Raw genomic sequence first — 18,520 nt, 5'->3', positions numbered from 1 at the left:
CCAAGGCATGGCGGGCACTGTTTGCCCTCAGGCCAGTTGGGCTCCGGGAAAGGGTTACTCTGGGAATTCTGGGCATAGACTTGGTACTGGGGTCAAGTACCAGGATATTTGACTCTCCCTCCCCTTCTGGAGCTCAAGGTCCATCAAAACCTTTAGCAGAGTAAAGGTGGGATAGTGGACTCCCCAGTATCAAGCTTTGTGCTTTCTTTGCTTGTAAGGACCCACATGAGAGGCCAAGTCTTGCTTCTGAGGGGCTGGTCTGCCCTTGGAAGTCGGGTCGGGCCATCTGCCATTGGCCTTGGGGGAAGTGTCATTTAAGGGGGCTGGGAGTGGAAGGGGAGGGCGCTTGTCTGAGGTGTGGGCATTGTTTTAAGCTGGGGGAGTTGCAGCTTGGCTTGAGTTACGTGGGGAAGTATGGAATGGATGAGCAGGAGATGTTTCATTTGGGAGCCCAAGGCCCCTCCAGCCCCCTTAGTAAGCCCCACTGGTGTCCTGGGCCACACACAGGTAACGGGACAGCAGACGTTTAATATCACAGAGTGTCAGAGTTGGCCCTCAGCAACTATCCGTTCTTATCCTGACCTGTCCTAGACCCAGACTGAGGAAGGCACTCAGTTCAAGTGGCACAGTGATTTAGTGGCTAAACCTGTAAGAGAATTAAGGTGAAGGAAAGTAGGAAAGATACATGTACATGTGGCTTCAAACCTTATTTAGAGAATCTGGATTCACCTGTGATCAATTAAGAGTCCTTTTCGATGACCAGGTTCCCTAGGGTATTGAGATTGACCTGAACCACCGACTCGGCCCCCTTTTCAGGAGCAGCGCGACAGGGGAAGGTGGTGTGGAGGCAAGGAGGGTTTGGAGGCCTTGGTGGTGAGGGGCATGGGCCCGGTGCCCCCTCAGTGCCCCCCGTGCTCTGGCCGCAGCTGGAAGGGCTGTGCTGTCAAGTAGCTGCTGGAGGGAGGCGGCCCGGCTTCGGCGGCTCAGCTTGTCGTGCACTCCAGCCGCGCCTGTAGGGCTCGGCTGGCCTCTGCTGACCTAGGCACCCCTGGGGAGTGGGGCCGGGCTCGGTGCCAGTCCTCCGGCCCGGGGCCACCGCGGAAGGCTGGGTCCAGCCCCGCGGCCTGGGCTGCTCAGGCCCAGCCTCGGCCCACACTGCCGCCTCAAGGTGCCCCGGCCAGGGAGAGGCCGTGTAGCTGCTCCTCGGCACCCGCCAGCTCTGCTTCGTCGCGCCCGCTCTCTGAGCCCTCGAAGCAGCCCGAGTCACGTGGGATGTCCACCTTGGGCTCCGCCACCGTGTGCGCCACTGGCTCCTGGCCGCTCTCGGCGCCCTCTTCCGCCTCCTCGCTGCCGGCTGCCAGGGGCCAGGGAGGGAGAGGAATGTGGGGGTCTTGGCCCTTAGCTGGGAGGGGCTTCAGAAACCCTGGGGGCCCCATGTGGGTGGAGGGACCCTGGGAAGCCCGCTGGAGGCCGTCTCTTCTTCTGGTCACCCACCACCAAGCACCCCTGCCCTTTCTCGGCCCTTCTGGTGGGAGTGGTTTGCAGGCCAGCTCTCCCGCCCAGGAGCTCAAACTTCTTCAGCACTGAGCTAGTAGCCAGGACACCTGCTCTTGAATCGTGGCTCTGTCATTACCCAACGTGAAGGCCTCGAGTCCATGCCGTACCTTCTCCGGCCCCAAGTCTCCCGTTTGATCCCAAAGGGAGTTGAGCCCGATCGTTCCTAAAACCCCTTCTCATCACAAGCTCTGCCGGAGACTGGAATTCAAGTGTGGAAAGTGCCTGCGCACTGCAGAGGGCTGCTGGGGCAGGACCCGGGCAGGCCTCCCCGCCTAACACGCCCAACTCCAGCGCCCACGCCCCCTCCCCCGCTCCTAAGGCCACTCACTGTCGTAGTCCAGCAGCAGCTCAGCAGCCGTGAGCAGCTTGGCCCGATGCTGTGGGTCCATGATATTCAGCTCGTTGAGGTGTGTTTCCCGCAGCTCTTTGAAGTCCTCCAGCGTCTGGTAGCCATTGAGCAGCAGGGTGGACGTGTGCTCCTGTGGGCAGAAGCAGGCCACCAGCGCGGCTGCTTACAAGCCACCCCCACCTACGACCTGTCTCTCCCCGCAGAGCTGACCTGCCCGGGCCCCCAACCCTTGCTCCTAGACACTAGACTAGGTCCCAGCTCAAACCTCAAGGCCGATGCGCTCCAGCAGCTCATGCAGAGTCTTGGGCTTGGGCCTCTTGCCCTTGCTCTGTCGGCGGCTGGGGCGGGCAGGTCCCACAGCCTCCTCGGGCAGCACATCCACGTAGATGAACTTGAAAGAGCCCAGCCTGCCATTGAGCAGGCCCAGCCACGTGCCCACAGGCGGCTTTTCGATGATCTGGATCACATCTCCCTTCTGTGGGAGGAGAGCAGAGCAGAACAGAGCGGGGGCGAGGTGGCCCCTTGGCCTCCTGTACCCTCTACCTGTATGGGGTACAGCCTGCCAGGCTCAGCAGGGGCCTGGATGCCAACCTTACCTGCAGTTTCAGTGAGTCGTGGTCATACGGGCTGGGAGTGAAGTCGGTGTGGACTCGTGCTCGGCCACAGAAGGGCCCTGTGTACTGGGGGGCAGGTGGTTCCTCCCCGAAGCTGCCAGAGCCTGGGCTGGGGCTGCAGAGCTCACTGCCTGCAGGAAATGGGGCAGGGAGGAAGGTCACCTTTGTCCCCGGACAGCTGCGGCAGTGCCCAGCAGGTACCTTCCACGGGGTCTGGCTAGAAATCCCAAGGATACATGCTGGGGAAGAAAACTGAGCTCTAGTAAGTCTCACACTGCAGAAGGGATTCTGACCCAACCCCTCTGCCACCCCGAAGGAGCATAGCTTCCCTCCTGGCGTCCCAAGCATGAAAACAGTTGACCATAGAAGGAGGAATGGCTCACAGATCAAAGACTGGGCAAATTGGGAGGGTCTCTAGAGAACAACTGGGCCAACACCCCAATGAACAGATGAGGAAAACTGAGGCCAGACAGGCCAAGTGACCTGCCCAAGGCCTCTCACCTTATAATTGGCAGCACTGGGTCTGTTAGACTCCAGGCTTCCTGACTCCCACTCCAGTGCTCCTGGAAGCCACCTTCCACCCAGGAAGCCACATCGTGCATCAATATTTTACTTTCTCTACTTAATAAGACTCTGTGTCGAGTTACAACAGCACACGGAAACTCAAGACTTTCTCTCTGGGAAGGGCAGGATGAGGGCCTAAGTGGCTTTCAATGGGGATAGGGAGGTGTCTTTGGAGCCAGAGAAAGATCAGAGAACTTGGAACTAATCCGAAGGGAGAGAACGACAGTGCCTCTGTAGGTCTGCAGTGCAAAGCCTGCAGCCCCTGGTCCAGGCAGGGCTGCTGGAAGCTCCTGTCCAGCCCCACGGACATCTAGAAGATGCCAAGTGGCACCCTGAGCCCAGCAAAGCAAGGGCTGGTGTCCATGAGGCTGAGTCTTCACAGCTGGAGACCCTATTCCCCCACCCGAGCCTCGGACGTCAGAGGCCCAGGGAGCCGTAGCCTCTAGCTCCCCTTGGAAGGTGGGGGGAGGGCTGGTCCAAGAGGGCAATGGGGTTCTTCCTGTACCCTTGGGGCCCTCCAGCAAGTGGGGGCTCCTCTAGGGCAGAACTAAGTTCAAGCCTGGGTCACCTTGGGCAAGTCACTTAACCTCCCTGAGCCTCAGTTTCCACATCAATAAAGTAGGGAAAATAATAGTACCGGCCCCACGAGATTGTTGTGAAGATTTAACGTGAAGAGGGCTGGGAAAGGTCCCAGCAGGCTGACAGTAAAGGTTCATTTCTCTTTATCATCCCCTCCCAGACCCCGCCCTTTCCTCCAGACTCAGCAGGTGTGCCCCTCCTCCCCTCCTCACCTGTGGATGCCTGGCGGCTGAGTGCTGGGAGCTGCCTCTCCTCTTGCTCAGAAAAGGCCAGCGCCATCTTCTCAGGGCCGGGGCTGTCCAGGCTGCAGTCCGGAGACGTTGGGGAGGCTGAGCCCTCCTCCAGAGTATCTCCCTGGAGGGGAGGAGAGGCAGCAAGCCCTGAGCAGCCCCGGGTGCAGAGGAAATGAGCCTGGGCTCCAGGGAGAACTGGGGCCTGGCAGGAGCCCCAGCTCTGCCTCTTGCGGGCCGCATGGCGCCCTCTGGGCCCTAGTTTCCTCTTCCGTGAAGTGGGACTGACAGTCCTTGCCCTGCCCACGTCATGGAATGAGGCTCAACGGGGGTGCCGTGTGAATGCACTTTGTCAGCTCGAAGTGCCAACTTACACACAGAAAAGGCTTCAGTGCCAGAACTGAAACTCAGAGCTGTTACTAGGGCGTAGCCAGGCAGACCACGGCGCTGGAGAGTCACTACTTTTGACTGCGCTCCTATGTGCCAGACAGAGGATTTCATTTAATCCTCACTTGAGGATGTGCTCCATCGTCCCAAGCTTACAGATGAGCAGTAATGGAGGAACGCTCCTGAGGCCACGAAGGAGCCCACAGACAAGTCGGCCTGACACTAGGGCTCCTGGGCCTCCCCACACCTCAGTGCGGTGGTAAGTTTCACAGATGACTCAATGGCAATAAAAGCCCTGATCTGTAGAAGTTGCCAACTCCTGTATTGTAAATATTCCCCACCGTGGCCAACAGAGAGCTACCACTCTGGTGTCACTGAATGAGTAGCATCATCGGCTATTTCCACCCCCCAAAGACTGTAGATGCCAGTAACCTCAAGGGCACAGAGGACAGTGGAAGGTAGTACAAGAATTAGGAAATGAGTTTTGAAGACTGACTTTAGTCTTTTTATTTTTAAAATATAGATTTAATTCTAAGTTGGTAGAAGTTAATTTTCAGTAATGGTTGTATCTCACACCTGGCTCACAAAATTCCCGAAAATTTGACCAACTGCTATCCAGAGCTGGCATGAGCCAGTTAGCATACTGCTGCCAGGGCACCTCCTCCAAGAACCAGGAGCAAACCAGACCCGCTGTGTCACTTTAGCAACTTGGACGCGCCTGCCCCACAGCTGTGTATTCTGCCCTCCCTCCCTGGGCCAAAGCCAGCCTTCTCGATTTTCTTTCATAGGGCCTCTTTGAATCAAGCCTTCCCAATCACAGGGGCTGGTTCCAAGCAAAAGTTTGCGGTGGATGAATTTGCGCTATGTGATCTCATCTCCTCAGACCTGCCTACCTAGGAAGCTTCTGTTACCCAGAACTTCATCCCTCCTCAGACCCCACTACTGCTCCCTCAGGACCATACCTTCCTGCCATGTCCATAGCTGAGGGAGCTCCCTTCCCAAGGTGACCTTCCTGCTTGTACGGGGCCAGGCATCGTTACCTGAGCGTGGCTGTCACAGTGGCCGTGCTCAAACCCTACCAGAGCGGTGCCTGTCCTCCCTGTCCCCCCTCCCATGGGTCCCAGGCCTCACCATCTCCTCCGACAGGGCCTTCACCATCATCTTGCCCATCTTCCTGTTCATGGTTCGGGAAATCACGGCCCTCCACTTCTTCCCCAGCTTTTTGCTGCTCTTTCCAGCATCCTCTGGGGGCGGAACACCTGAGTCATCTTCTGGAATCTGTGACAATAAATGTGCAAGTCCAGGAACCCTGGTGACCATGTCTGGGTCCACGACTTGGGAGCAGAAGGCGGCTTTTAGGTCCTGGCAGATGCTGGAGGGGTGGGAAGGAGAGCTCCCCATCCCTTCCCTTTTAGCCCCAGACCTGTCCTAGGCCCTATTCATTTGTATTTAAATTGACAATTAATTTGCAATCGAAAAGAATGCAGGTGAGGTTTTAGGGCCCAGAATTTTGCTGGGTGAGAGATGTGGGCCCATTGTATTTAAAAAGACTTTGCCTCAACAATCCTAAAAGGGTCTTCCCCCCACCTCCCCACCATTACCCCACCCGGGGCCAGCAACCAGACCCCCCAAGGAGGCTCTGAAACTCACATTATCATCCAGATTAAATTCCTTCTCGCTCACCACTGGGGAGCTGGGTTTGGATTTGGCAAAATCTTTGAAGCTGCTGGAGCGCTGAAGCGAGAGCTGGAAGAAGCAGAGGTGTTGCCATCAGTGGCACTAAAAGTGGTGGCCGAGTAAGGAGCAAAAAGCTGTCCCCGCCCCCAACACACCGCATGTACCCCAGGGCTGGACAGGGCCACGGGGCTGAGGAGGTGAAGCTACAAGACGTCCTGCTGGCTACCGGGCTTCATCCTGTTCTTTAGCTGTGAGCGGCCCCTAAAGCAGGCCGCAGAGCAAGTTCCTCGCCTCAGGAGCCTCCACCCCGGTCAGGCCTCAGACTAAGCCCGGCTTTCCACCAGTACCTGAAGTCTGGTCCCCAGAACCCTGTGGTGAAAGACTAAATGAGTCTGAGTAAACGCGTATCTCCTACTGGAGACATATCTCAGCACCTTTATTTATATAACAGGGCAAACCCTCCCAAACCCCGCAGCCTGGCCTCCAGACTCTGTCTTCCCCAAGCATGGTTTCCTGTGACGGTGATCGGGCCAACACACTGGGGCCTCCAGGCTGATGCATCTGTGTCCCAAGAAGAGGAAGACAATCCCCCCAGGGGCCAGTAAGACCTGGCATTACGCGTTCTGGAAAGCCACAGGACAGACTGATTCAGAGAAGGTTTCCCCGCAGATTTGAGACACAAATGATTGGGTTGAATATAGTAAAAGAAAGCTGCCATTTTCTCTGTCTTCATCTCTGCTTTTAACTTACCCGCTAATGCGACGAGCTGGCTACACTACACGTGTGCCAGTGTTCACAGACTTGTAGGCCCCACCTATTGTTTGTGCTGTGAATGAAAAATGCTGCCGGCCATATCAGCAAACAAAGGATGCTGCGGCCAGCAAGCCATCGACCACTACCGCTGCCCTGATGGTGAGCCCCGAGGGAACTCAGGATGGAGACAAACGGGCTGCCCTCTGTGAAGCCCCCAGTGGTGCACCCTGAGGAGACACAGGGTGGGAAAGATAGTAGCCCTTATCTTTGCATAGCAAAGGAATGATTTCAATAAGCCCCGACTCTTGCATCTTCCCATACACAGAAAAGCGCTAAATTCAACTACTTGGGATATCTGGTTTCCTTGAACTAACAGTAATCTTTTGATGTTCCCACTACCTGGTCTTTGCTGCAAAAACCCCTGTATCGCCTGGCTTCTCCCTTACCTCTAGGGAGCAGTCCCTCAGAGCTCTCTGAGAGGCTGCCTCCGGGGCTTGAAGTCCTCAGAAAGTCTGCCGAATAAAGCATAATTCTCACCTTTTAGGTTATGCATTTTTTTTCAGTCGACAGTGCTGACAAGCCTGTTTTCAGGAAATGAGCTTTTCTTAACTGTACGTGCCACGCACATGGCAGAATAGCAGGAGAAACCCGGGCCAGGTGAGGAGGGCCGACTTTAGACACAAGAGGTGGAGGCTGAGCCCGAATCAAGATCAACAGTCAAGACCAGAGATACACACAGGAACCAGAGTTCACAGATGGCCAGACAGATAGAGCGGTCGGCGGCAGACACCAGAGATAAGGGCTTGAGGAACCGAAGCCCCAAACCTGCTCAAAGCTGAAAGTTTCACATCCTCTTTCCTACAAAAGGGGGGTCCAGTGACAATCCCCCAGGGCAGGGGCAGTGTCACCTGCCCCCTCAGCATACACACAACTGGCCCCAGCTCCTGGGGACTGCAACGGAACACTTCAGTTCTCTTGGTGGGTCTTGACCAAAAGCAAGTCAGCAGTCAGGGACAGCGGCCACAGCTTCCTAGAGGTCACAGCAAGCTAGATGACCAGAAACTATGTCAGTGGTCAGGCCAAGCAGACACCACCACCATGAAGGCCTCCTGGGTGAGGCACTTGCAGCCTCAGGGAGAAAGCCTCTTCTGCAGGATGCTGGGGAGCTGGGAAAGGGGGCTGAGGGGTTACAGGGAGGGGAAAGCATGGCGGTGGGGTGACCGCTCCTGTTCCCTGCATCTCCTCCATCCTCCTTCCCTGGTTTTCCCTGCCCGCTATTCTTTCCTCTTTTTCTTCCTTGCTTTTCCCCTTCTCTCCTCCACCTTCCATTCATTTCCTCCTCTTGTATGGCTAAGATGCAGCTGCCTGGATAACTTCCTCCTTTTATTGCCTGGAAAAGAGGGAACAGAGAGAGGATGGGCACCAGGCTGGCCTGGGCCCAACGAGGGAAGGCTGGGGTGCTATTTTTAGGCCGATGGGGCCTATTGTGGCCTCCCCTCCACCCGTCCCAATCCCAGGAGTCGCCCCTGAAGCCCCAGGGACCAGTGATCCTGGAAAGCCAGCAGGAGGGCAGGCGTGGGGCTGGAAGTGGGCTTTGCTGAGGAAGAGTAGACTCACCGCCAGGCTGCCCTCTAATTGCAGTTCTTGCCTTTTTCTGTCATTAAGCTCAGTCGGGGTTGGGGGGTGGCTGGGAAAGTGAATTTTGGCTCCTGAGACCTTGTGTCGGGGCCCCTCTGTCCCAGCTTTAGCTCAAAATGGGAGAAAACCACCTAAAAGGGCCATGTGGGTGGTGCCGGGAAGTGGGCCTGGCAGGCCATTCCTCAGCCCAGGGCCGGGGAAGGAACTAGACAAGTTCTTTGGGTGACTAAGGGTGAGGGCCGTTTGCCCTGGGGGGCCTCTTGCCCCGCCCACCTCTAAACTCAGGGGCGGCCTCAAATATCCTGAATGCCTTTCGGTGAACCTGAAGTGACCCCCCCCCACCCAGCCAGGTGTGAGTGGACATCCTTGGGCCCTTTTGGATTTTCTGCCTGGCCTCCCTTTAGGGTGAGACCTTCCTGGGGGTCCTGGGTGGGAGGTAGTACCGTACACGTCGGCCACTTTTTCATGTCTAAGGGGAGTATATGGGCCTCTTGGAAAGAACTACTTTTTTGGCGTCACACATTGCTGAGTTCAACTCTGGGATGTGTGGCCTTCGGTGAGTTATTTGACCTCCCCGAACATCAGTCTCTTTACCTGGTGTCGGCTAGCGAGAGTTCACATCTTGCTTCTGCCATTGACCAGCTGTGTAAAGCTGGGTCAATTCCTCGACTTCTCTGGGCTTCCGTTTCCTCATGGGTGAAATGAAGACCGGAGCACACACCTCACTGGGTTGTTGTGCGGATGACAGGGGTGAGCATGGGACGCAGCAGCCCCGCGAGGCACGTTCAGGAAGGCTTACTTAGCCTTTCCAACAGCCCACCTCCAGGCTCTTAGCCCTTGCGTTCCCCACCTGGAACACTCTGCCCTTCTCTGTGTCAACCATAGTTTTTCCCATCCTTCAGAATCCAGTTTAACTGGAAACAACTCAAATGCTCATCAGCTGTAGAGTGGATTTGTGAATTGTGGCCGAGTCCCATGAGGGAAGAGCACATGGCAATGAGCTTCGTGCAACTCTCCCCAACAATACGGTGACTCTCACGGCTACACCGTTGGGCAGAAGGGACCCACCACCAGAGTATATCATATGGTTCCCCGTACAGAAAGTTCAAAACCCGACAAAACTAATCCATGGAAGTCAGAAGAGTGGTGGCCTTTGGGCAGGGGCATGAGGGAAGCTTCTAGAGTGTTGGAAGTGTTCTGTTTGATCTGGGTGCTGCCTACATGGGGATGTTCACTTAATGGAACTCCACTGAGTGCTACATTTATGATTTATGCACTTTTTCTACGGATATTATACTTCAATAAAAAAGGTTTTTCAAATCCGGTTTTAAAGGCACTGCCCCCTGCAGGAAGCCTTCCCTGATCACCCCCTCAGAGCCTCACCCTGCCCCCACTGGCATCTTCTTCCCCTGCTTCCTAAGACCGAGCGCCCTCTGGGCTCTGGGCACAGGCCTGTGCATGTGTGGGAATCCAGTAACGAGGGGTCAAACACCGCCCCTGCGCCCGGTGCCCTGCCAAGCACTTTGTGTGTGTCCGCTCACTTCAGCTTCACTGCAGCCCTGTCTTTACATCGCACTTCCCATCTGGGCACACAGAATCGGAGAAATGAAGCATCCTAGGTGGAGTGGCACAGCTGACAGTGGGAGGAACAGGGCTTTGAACCCATGTCTGTGACTCTGGAAGCCCGTGCTTGTTCCTGTGCTCAGAGCTCAAGAAGTTGCCCCCTAGTATAGAAGTGGATTAAGGGCAATGGCGACTGCAAGCGTTGTTTGGAGGAAGCTACCAGGAGAGCAGGTGGGGGCATGGAGGAAGAAGGGCTCCGGAGGGCTTCGTGGAGAAGGAGGCACATTTGAGCTGGGCTGTAGCAGGGGAGCCAGGATTTCTCCAGGCGGAGTTGAGAAGGGTTTGTCAAGAGTGAGAGTTAGGGATGTTCCAAGCGTGGCGATGGAATGGTGGGTACGCCAGTGCTTGGGTTGGGCAGCGGAGCATAAAAGGCCACAGAAGGCCCTTGCCAGCCATGGCATCAGCCTGTGGGCAATGAGGAGCCACTGGAAATATGAATTGCATGCTGGTGTGGAGGGGGATGCCAGATGTGTGCTGTAGGAAGGGAGCCTGGGGGAAGTAGTGTGCTGGGATTGGGGAACAGAGGAGCAGGGAGAGACTGGAAGGACGGGACAGCTGCACACTCGAATGGGAGCCTTGATTCCTCTCCATTTCTCCTGGCGAGAGGTCTGGGATGTAGCGAAAAGTAGGGGTGTGATGGGGTAGGACCATCCTTAGGGGAGGTAGGTCCCAGGACAAACCCCTGTCGACTACCTACACTCCAACAGACCAAAGAGAGTGCAGAGAGACACTTGATGGAGGCAAAAGTCTCCAAAAGGCAGCCAAGGGGTATTGCTCCCCCCATCCCGGGTGTCTCCCGAATCCTTCATGATGCATAGCAGGTGACACATCCTGACCCCACCATCCTAGAGGGCCTGTTCCCGACTCTGCTCTGCTGCTTTGAAGGTCACTCATCCCGTGGCCATCTGGGCCTGACCTGCAGAGCTCTCCTGCTGATAGGCTGAGTCTTTTATGCTCATCAGACTCTTCCAGTGCTTTTGAGATCAGCAGGGAGACAAGAGAGTAGAGGGAGAAGGGGTCAAGACCCTGGACACTGACAAATCTTGGCTTAGATCCCTGCTCTGCAGTTTACTAGCTGTGTGACCTCGGGTAAGTCACTTCGCCTCCCTGAGCCTCAGGCATAAAATGAAGACAATGCCTGCCCCTACTTCACAAGGTTGTCGTGAAGAGCCAACGGGCTAAGGGATGGGTGGAGTGCACAGCACAGCACCTGGCACCTGCTGAGCTGTTAGGTGTTGTTTTCTCCACTTCAGGGCTGGGACCGAAGCTCGGTCCTTGCAGCGGGTTCCCCACCCCCACCCACGCCTGTAGCGTACACCCTCTCGTGGACACATGTACACATGTGACACAGTGCACTCACACGTATTGTTCCAGGCAATCCACACACCCTCCTGAGGTGGGCAGATCAGGAACTATCTCCCTTTTCTGAGGTGACGAAACTTAGGCCCAAGAAAGGTCAGTGAACTGTCCAGGGTCCTACAGCTGGAACCTGGTAGATTCCAACTCTGCTTTCTTGTCCCCTGCCCAGCACATTCTCCACTTGGTAGGCCCGAAAGGAGGAGAGGGACAGGAAAGGGAGGCCTCTCTTGCCTTTGTGCTTTCCCTCCACCACGTCACCTTGGCCTCTGAGGGAAAGGGACTTGCCCAAGTCACAGTGCTGGAGCCATGCCGCTGCCTCCGGGCCTGGGGAAGATGCTGTCTCCACCTTCTGGAAAGTTGGCTTTTCTAAGGGCACTTCCATGGGATGGGCCTTGTAGAGTGGCTCTGGAGGCTGGCCCAGGCTTTGCAGGGGCGAGGTAGGCTTTGCCTGGACGATGCTGCCCTAGAGGACATGGTCCTCAGAGTGCCCCAATGGCCTTGACTCTCCGGGGAGAGGCCTGTGGGAAATCCCAGAGGCCCAGTCACCAAATACAGAATCTGGATAATGGAAGTGGGGAAAGAAGACGGGATTTCTGGGTGCCAGCATTGCAGTGTTAGCTCTTTCTCAGACTCTTTCCTCCAGCTCAGCTCCCCTGTGGTTTGGGGCCCAGCAGTGTGTAGGGCAGTCTCTGCTTCCCACCCCCATCAGCCGGACAGCAAGGGGAAGTGGACCCACTCGCTGAGGAGTGACAGCCAGTGGTAAGTCTGCCGGGGGCTGGCGCTGTGTGGGGCTTGGACAGGGGTGACAGAGCCTGTGTGAAGAATCATGAATCTCTTTCCCACCCGCCCACCTCCACTGCAACCTTAGAGAAGCAGTTGGAGTGGGGAGAGTACAGCTGGAAGTGGCAGCCACCCCAGGACCTGAGATGGGGCAGGATGTACACCCCAGTGCCCTGATGCTCGGCTTCTCAGCTGGTTCAGTCTCCGTCTGGAAGCTACTCCCCTGACAAAGGGGCTCCCCCATGGAGCACATGAGCTGGGCTCCAGGGGAAACCAGTGGGGCGCAGTGAGGGCCTGGAGGCCCTGGACCTCGGCCTGTGGCTACGCCTGGCCTCTTGGACCTGGTTCAGGCCTGCTTTGGGATGGTCCTAGGCTCCTGCTGGATGTGCGGGGATGTACTTGCTGATTGCCCGGGAGGATGTGACGATCGAGTCAAAAAATTAAGTCTAGAAATCCTCAGATCCAACTAGAGAAACCTAAATGTGGCAGAGCCTTCAAGGAATCTTCTAGTCTGGCCTCAAGACTCCAGGAAGATGAGCACCTCAGTTGCCTGTGGCCTTCCTGGCCTTTAAAATGCCCCCCGACAGAATTTTTTCCTCCTCAGCCCTCCCTCCTACTCATCGTCTCAGCACCTTCATTTCTCATTCTTCACAAATAATTTCTCTCCACCTGGGAAGAACCTGTATGCCCCCAGCATCCCACTGCAGGTTTGGAGGCCCTTTCCTTAAATCTGGAAATCACGCTGGGCCCCATCTTCAGGTGGGCCCCCTCTCCTTTGGGCCCCGGGATCTACAACAGAGCTGAACCACGTGAGCAGAGCCTGGGCTCTGGCCAAAGGGCGGGGGCCCTGGGAGCATCATGGCTCCTGGCTGGGTGGCCCAGCGGAGCCCTTTGAGTGAGATGGCTCCCGGTGGCGGGACCGGTGTAGGGAACAGAGAATTAAGTACGGTCTTAGGGTTCAACTTGAGAATTGTATTTTATACTTCTCGAATTCTAGTCTAGGATTCTAGTCCCCAATTTTAAGTCTCTATCTTATCATCGTAGGGTTGAATCCTACAACTTTTAGACTTCTAAGAATGCATTCTGTAACTCCGTTTCTCTAGAATTTGGGAAGTCTCTTCTGTACTTCTGTTACTCTAGTTACCTTTGGGCCCACATTCCATGCCCTTGGGAGTATGGCCCTCACCTACAGACTCAACAGAAGGCCTTCGGCTCTTCCCACTTCCGTGAGTCCCGGAGAGGCTGGGTTGAGAGAGGGAAGGAAGCAGTGAGCGCCCAAAGATGCTCCTCACCTTTTTCTTCTGAGTGGGCTCCTTCTCGCTGGCGTTGGAGGGCTTACGGCGCAACATGGTCCTCTACCCTGGTGATGCTCCGCCCCTGCGCTCGTAGGTATCGAGATGCGGAGGCCTCTTGCTCAGCCTCGCCGGCACCGTCCAGGGGGCACGGCATGGACTGAGCCTCCGGCTGCCACTCTGACTGCTGCACTGGCAGCTTGGGGGTGCAGGCCATGGACACCCGGCGGCAGCAGCATACAGGAAGCCCCGTCACGTGACCTGCTCTTACAGCAATCGCAGCCCCTGCCGGCCCCTAGGGAGGAAGGAAGTCCCAGCTTCAGTCTCCAGAGATTCTGATGCAGACGGCTCTTGGGTTGAACAAGCAGAGAAAAGTCCCTACCCTGCCATCTCATGGCAACCATTGCCAGTCCTTCAGCCAGTCAACCTGACATACGGCCTACTCAAGCCCTTTATCTCACTGACCAGAGTCCTGAAACCGGAAGTGGGACCATCTCCCTGCCTGTGGGGCCAATGCTCCCAGTCACCTTGCATCGCCAAGGTCATCACTGCTATCAGTCCCTCTCCTATCACCCCATTGCCATCACTCCTATCTATAGGCATCAGCCCTGAAGTCGTCTCCACTGCTACTGGCACACCTACAGCCACTACTGCTAGAAAAACCATCCCTACAGCCATCACCCCTATAGTTGTCATCACTGCTGCTATCACTGTCACAACCATCATCCTCTCGGCTGTTATCCTTACGGACATTACAGCCAGTCACTCCCATGACACTCTTACCCCACGACCATCATCCCTACAGCCATCACCCCTACAACCATCACCACACCCCTGCAGCCAACACCTTTCAGCTATCATCCCTGCAGTCATTCCCACTGCCATTAGCACCACTATAGCCATCACTGCTAAAACAACCACCCCTGTAGTCAACACCCTTCGGCCATCTGTCTCTATCTGCCTCACCACTGCCACTATCACCAGTACGGTGATCATCCTCATAGCTATCACCCTTACAGACACTATCACTATAGCCAGTCATGCCCACTGATGCCCTCACCCCTACAACCATAACTCCCAGAGCCATCTCTCCTCCGCCATCACCCTGCAGCAGTCATCTCCACTGTCACCGGCACACCTGCAGCCATTCTCACCAGAGCAGTCACACCTAGAGTCAACATCCCTTGGCCATCACCACTTATATTTATCACCACCACAGCCATCAACATGAATAAAAAAGCAATTGCAAGCAACTCCACACCACCAGCAAATGTCCCTTTCAGCAGGCAAAAGCAATTCATATGCATCATAGACAATTTAGAAAACAAGGATAAACAAAAAGAAAATTCAAAAATTCTCCGAAATTATCTTCCATACTATTTGCATGAATATTTTTCTGTTTTTGAGCATTTAACCTCTTTCTCTCTCCGTGTGCGTGTGTGTGCGTATGTGTGTGTGTGTGTGTGTGTGTGTCTCCCTCTCTCTCTTTCTGTCTCTGTCTCTCTCTCTGCAGCATGATTTGCACAGAGAGCAGATCAGTGGTTTGGGGGGATGGGGAGGGGAGGGAGAGATCAGGAGGGGCATTTCCTGCCATGAAATGTTCTTCTACGACGTGATTTGTAATGGCCGCAGAGCAGCCCATTGTACGAATGCATCACGATTATTTCACCAGGCCCCTACAGATGAACTTACGTTGCCTTGATATTTTTACTCTTAATTGTACATCCTTAAAGTAAATATTCGTGTATAGCCACGAATTTTTCCTTAGGATAGATTTCCAGAAGGGGAATCCTTGGGTTAAAAGAAAGGTGTGCATCTTTTTAAGGCTTTCCATTCTGGGACGCTTGTGAAATCTGAGGCTGTTCCCAAGATGTTCTGGCGACTTCCTCGCCCCTACTCTCCAGCCTGCTTTACGCCTTCCCAGCAGCCATCCGTGGGGATGAGCTCAGGAAAGACGAGGTCCTTCTCCCCCAAGCTGAAACCATACTTCTTTGGCTGCGTCCTACTCAGCCTGCCGGGTAGACTCGCGAAAAGACCACGGTCTCCCGTCCCCTCCCCCCACGCCGGGCCTGCGCTTTCCAGACTGAAAGTCCCTCCCCTGCTGCCCCAGGCGCGGGCGCGGGAACGGCTGAGGCTGCGCGGCGTGGTGTCGGGGACCCGGCGGGCCTTGGGTGGCGGGCGCGATCGGGGGCGCCGGGTGGGGGACGCGGCTGCAGGGCTCGGGGCTCCTGGGGGTCCGGCGGCCGGTGCGGCCGGCGAGGGAGACTTCAGGCAGAACCTTCCCGGCCTGCGCCGCGACGGCGCGTCCCGGCCCCGCGCAGGATGTGCCGGCTTCCTGTTTGCTCAGTCCCGGCAGCGAGCCGAGCTCACACACTAACCGCAGAGCCTTCAAAGGCAGCCAGCCACCTAACCCCAGCGCTGGGCGGCCCCGACCGCCTCGCCGAGGCCTGGGAAAAGGCGGCGGGGTGGGGGCGGGGTGTGGGGCACCTCGAGAGAAGTACAGAGAGGCGACCAGCCCCCGGGACAGAAGGGAGCGGTTGTTTTCAGCCTTTCCCTTCTGGCTTCTTTTCAGATCTGTCGCTTCTGGTAAGAAGTCTCCACTCCGGGGGTCCTGGGCTCCCTCATCCGGACTTGCCTTCCCGGAATTTTCTCTCCCAGCAGATTGCCTTGGCCCCAGTTCCGTTAGGTCAGGCCCCAGCTGGCTAATGGGCCCTAAACACTTTTTTAATAGGTTTCCCTTCCAGGCAACACATTTGCATTTTATAGGTTCTGATCCAGGTACATAAAGCCCTTAACTAAAGAAGCGATCCGGGTCAGTAGTTCAGTGAACAAGGCCACCTCAAACTTGATAATGGGCTGGCAAACAGGACACAGGAGCTAGCTCTGGGTCCTTGTGTCAGGTACTCAGAGGAGATGCAAGATAAATAGCTGTCAAGGTCCCTTGCACCTGGGAGCTTACATCCTAGGTGGGGCGGCAAGCTTACATTGCCCAGCACTTGTTCTTTGACAAGCACTGCATCAGGCACTTCTAAAACGTTATTTAATCCCGGCACAGCCTCCCCACCCCACCCGGGTAAGTAGTTTAAATTGGGATTATTATGGCAAAGATGTGTCTAGTATAAACATGGGGCAGGAGAGCCTTGACTTAACGGCAATATTGCGTGTGTGTGTGTGTGTGTGTGTGTGTGTGTGTGTGTGTGTGTGTGTGGTGGGGTAGGGAGGTGTTCCACCAATAGTGAGACTCGTCTGAACCTTCAGAGGGTGGATACCGGGCTTCCAGAGATACAAAGGTCATTGTAGGCATTCACATAGAGCAGCCCCCAACCTGCACCTCCCTGCAAGAGATTCTAATTTGGTAGACGATCATGAGTGGAATATTTGGGCAGATGGGACCCAGACATGTATGAAAGCATCCCTCACTCTGCGAATGGGTACAATCCTGCGTTGAGAGAGTAAGAGTTCGGATAAGCGATATCTACGTTTGGAAAACTTCCTGAATAATTCTTATTCTCACCTCCCCCTGCCACCCACACATAACCAGTCGAAAGTAAGAGCACTAAGTGGCAGGCGGTGGGCTTTACAACAACCCATGAAGCAGGCACTGCTGTCACCCTCATTTTCCAGGGAGGAAGCCGAGAATCAGAGGGGTTCAGCAAACTGTGTAAGACCACACAGCTAGGAAGTGATGGGAGCTGAGTTTTGAGCACAGGCTTGGTCTAGGTTCAGGGCCCGTGCTATTAACCACTAGGCTCGAGTGCCTCTGATGCAGAGTTCCTGAACAAGGACGTGAGAGAATCGACACCCTACGCTGATTGGGGTGCCACAGGGCTACCTTGAAGCAGAGAGGAGTGAAGAGGATGGGGAGAGCATCTGGAAGCGGCATCATATACACAACAGATGGAGAGTTAGGGTTGATCAAGTGGGGGCGATCTGTAGGGGAGCCCTTGTCAGCCTGGGGAGTACTCAACATCTGTACTATCTGGCTTAGAGGGTTGGCGTTGGGAAGCAAGTTGACTTCAAACAGCTGTCGTGTAGAGGAGGGGGATGTATTCTGGGTGGCCAGGAATGACGGGGAAGAGGTAAATGGAGTTTGGGTTCATTTCAAGAAAGACATTTTTGATATTCAGATGGTACTAGCTCAGCCCTGGTAAATAGTGATCTCCCCGTCTCTAGAAATGTTCAAACAGAGACCACATAGTCCCTTGGAAATACCTGGGCATTTCCAAGGTGAAGTCCATCGTGGTAGCCTGAGCCCTTATCAGACTTCATGGTGGTCATTTTAGGCAGGGAGGGCAAGGAGAGCAGAAGTGCAGGTGGGAGGAGGGCAGAGGAGAGCAAGGGGCCTGGGCAGGAGGCAGCCATTCCCACGCACACAGACAGTACACACGAGCTGGCAGCTCTGGGAACGCTAGGGAGTCCCCGGCAGCAGGGGCTCATGGGAGGGAAAGACAGTCATCTCTGAATCTCTGAATTCATGATAAGGTCTTGGTTTAAAAACAAATAAAAACAAACACCTGCAGGCAGCTGTGGCAATTAGCATCAGAAGAGGAGGCTGGGCTTTGGTGCTTGATTAAAAACACACTCGGGACTCACCGGAGGGCCTTTCTATGGGAGACTGGGAGGGACTGGAGACAGCTGTCTAGGGCTGTAGGAGAGGAGGAGCAGGATAACATCTCCAATAAATGGAGTAAGGTAGAACTGGATTCAAATTCATCGCCATACATCACCTACTGACTGCATGACCTTGGGCAAGTGACTTTGGGCAATGAGCTCTAGATAATGACAATGATAATGTGGGCCTTGCTTCAGGGGGAGGGGAGGAGTGGTGTGTGTGTGTGTGTGTGTGTGTGTGTGTGTGTGTGTGTGTAAGTGTAACCAGCATTACCCAGATGGCACGTATGGAGAGAGTGCTCTTGGTCCGGGGCCCAGTGCATGGAAAGTTTGGTCCCCCGTGGGGGACTCCACTGATGTTCACTCCAGCCTCCAGTCCTGCCCTGGCATCTGCTTCTACATCTCATCTGGGCCCCAGCTGAATCTCTGCTCCGTGACCTGGTGGCCCATATCCTGTGTGTCTCCACCTTATCAGGGGCAGGGTCCCTCAGCCCAAGCTATTCTAGA

The 18,520-nt window shown here is 55.4% G+C and overlaps 1 protein-coding gene across 1 annotated transcript; it reads right to left on the bottom strand.

The window, feature by feature from the left end:
- Positions 1–1,163: 1,163 nt before the first annotated feature.
- Positions 1,164–13,459, bottom strand: SASH3 (SAM and SH3 domain containing 3). Its single transcript, XM_065901165.1, has 8 exons — positions 13,403–13,459; positions 5,931–6,026; positions 5,412–5,558; positions 3,876–4,017; positions 2,503–2,651; positions 2,172–2,381; positions 1,886–2,036; positions 1,164–1,354 (listed from the first exon to the last, which is right to left on the bottom strand). Exons 1-8 carry the CDS (start codon positions 13,457–13,459, stop codon positions 1,164–1,166), a joined length of 1,143 nt encoding a protein of 380 aa, XP_065757237.1.
- Between the last annotated feature and the right edge of the window lie 5,061 nt (positions 13,460–18,520).

Source organism: Phocoena phocoena, chromosome X, assembly GCF_963924675.1.
Source record: "Phocoena phocoena chromosome X, mPhoPho1.1, whole genome shotgun sequence".
NCBI lineage: Eukaryota > Metazoa > Chordata > Mammalia > Artiodactyla > Phocoenidae > Phocoena > Phocoena phocoena.
This window is presented reverse-complemented; position numbering and strand designations above follow the sequence as displayed.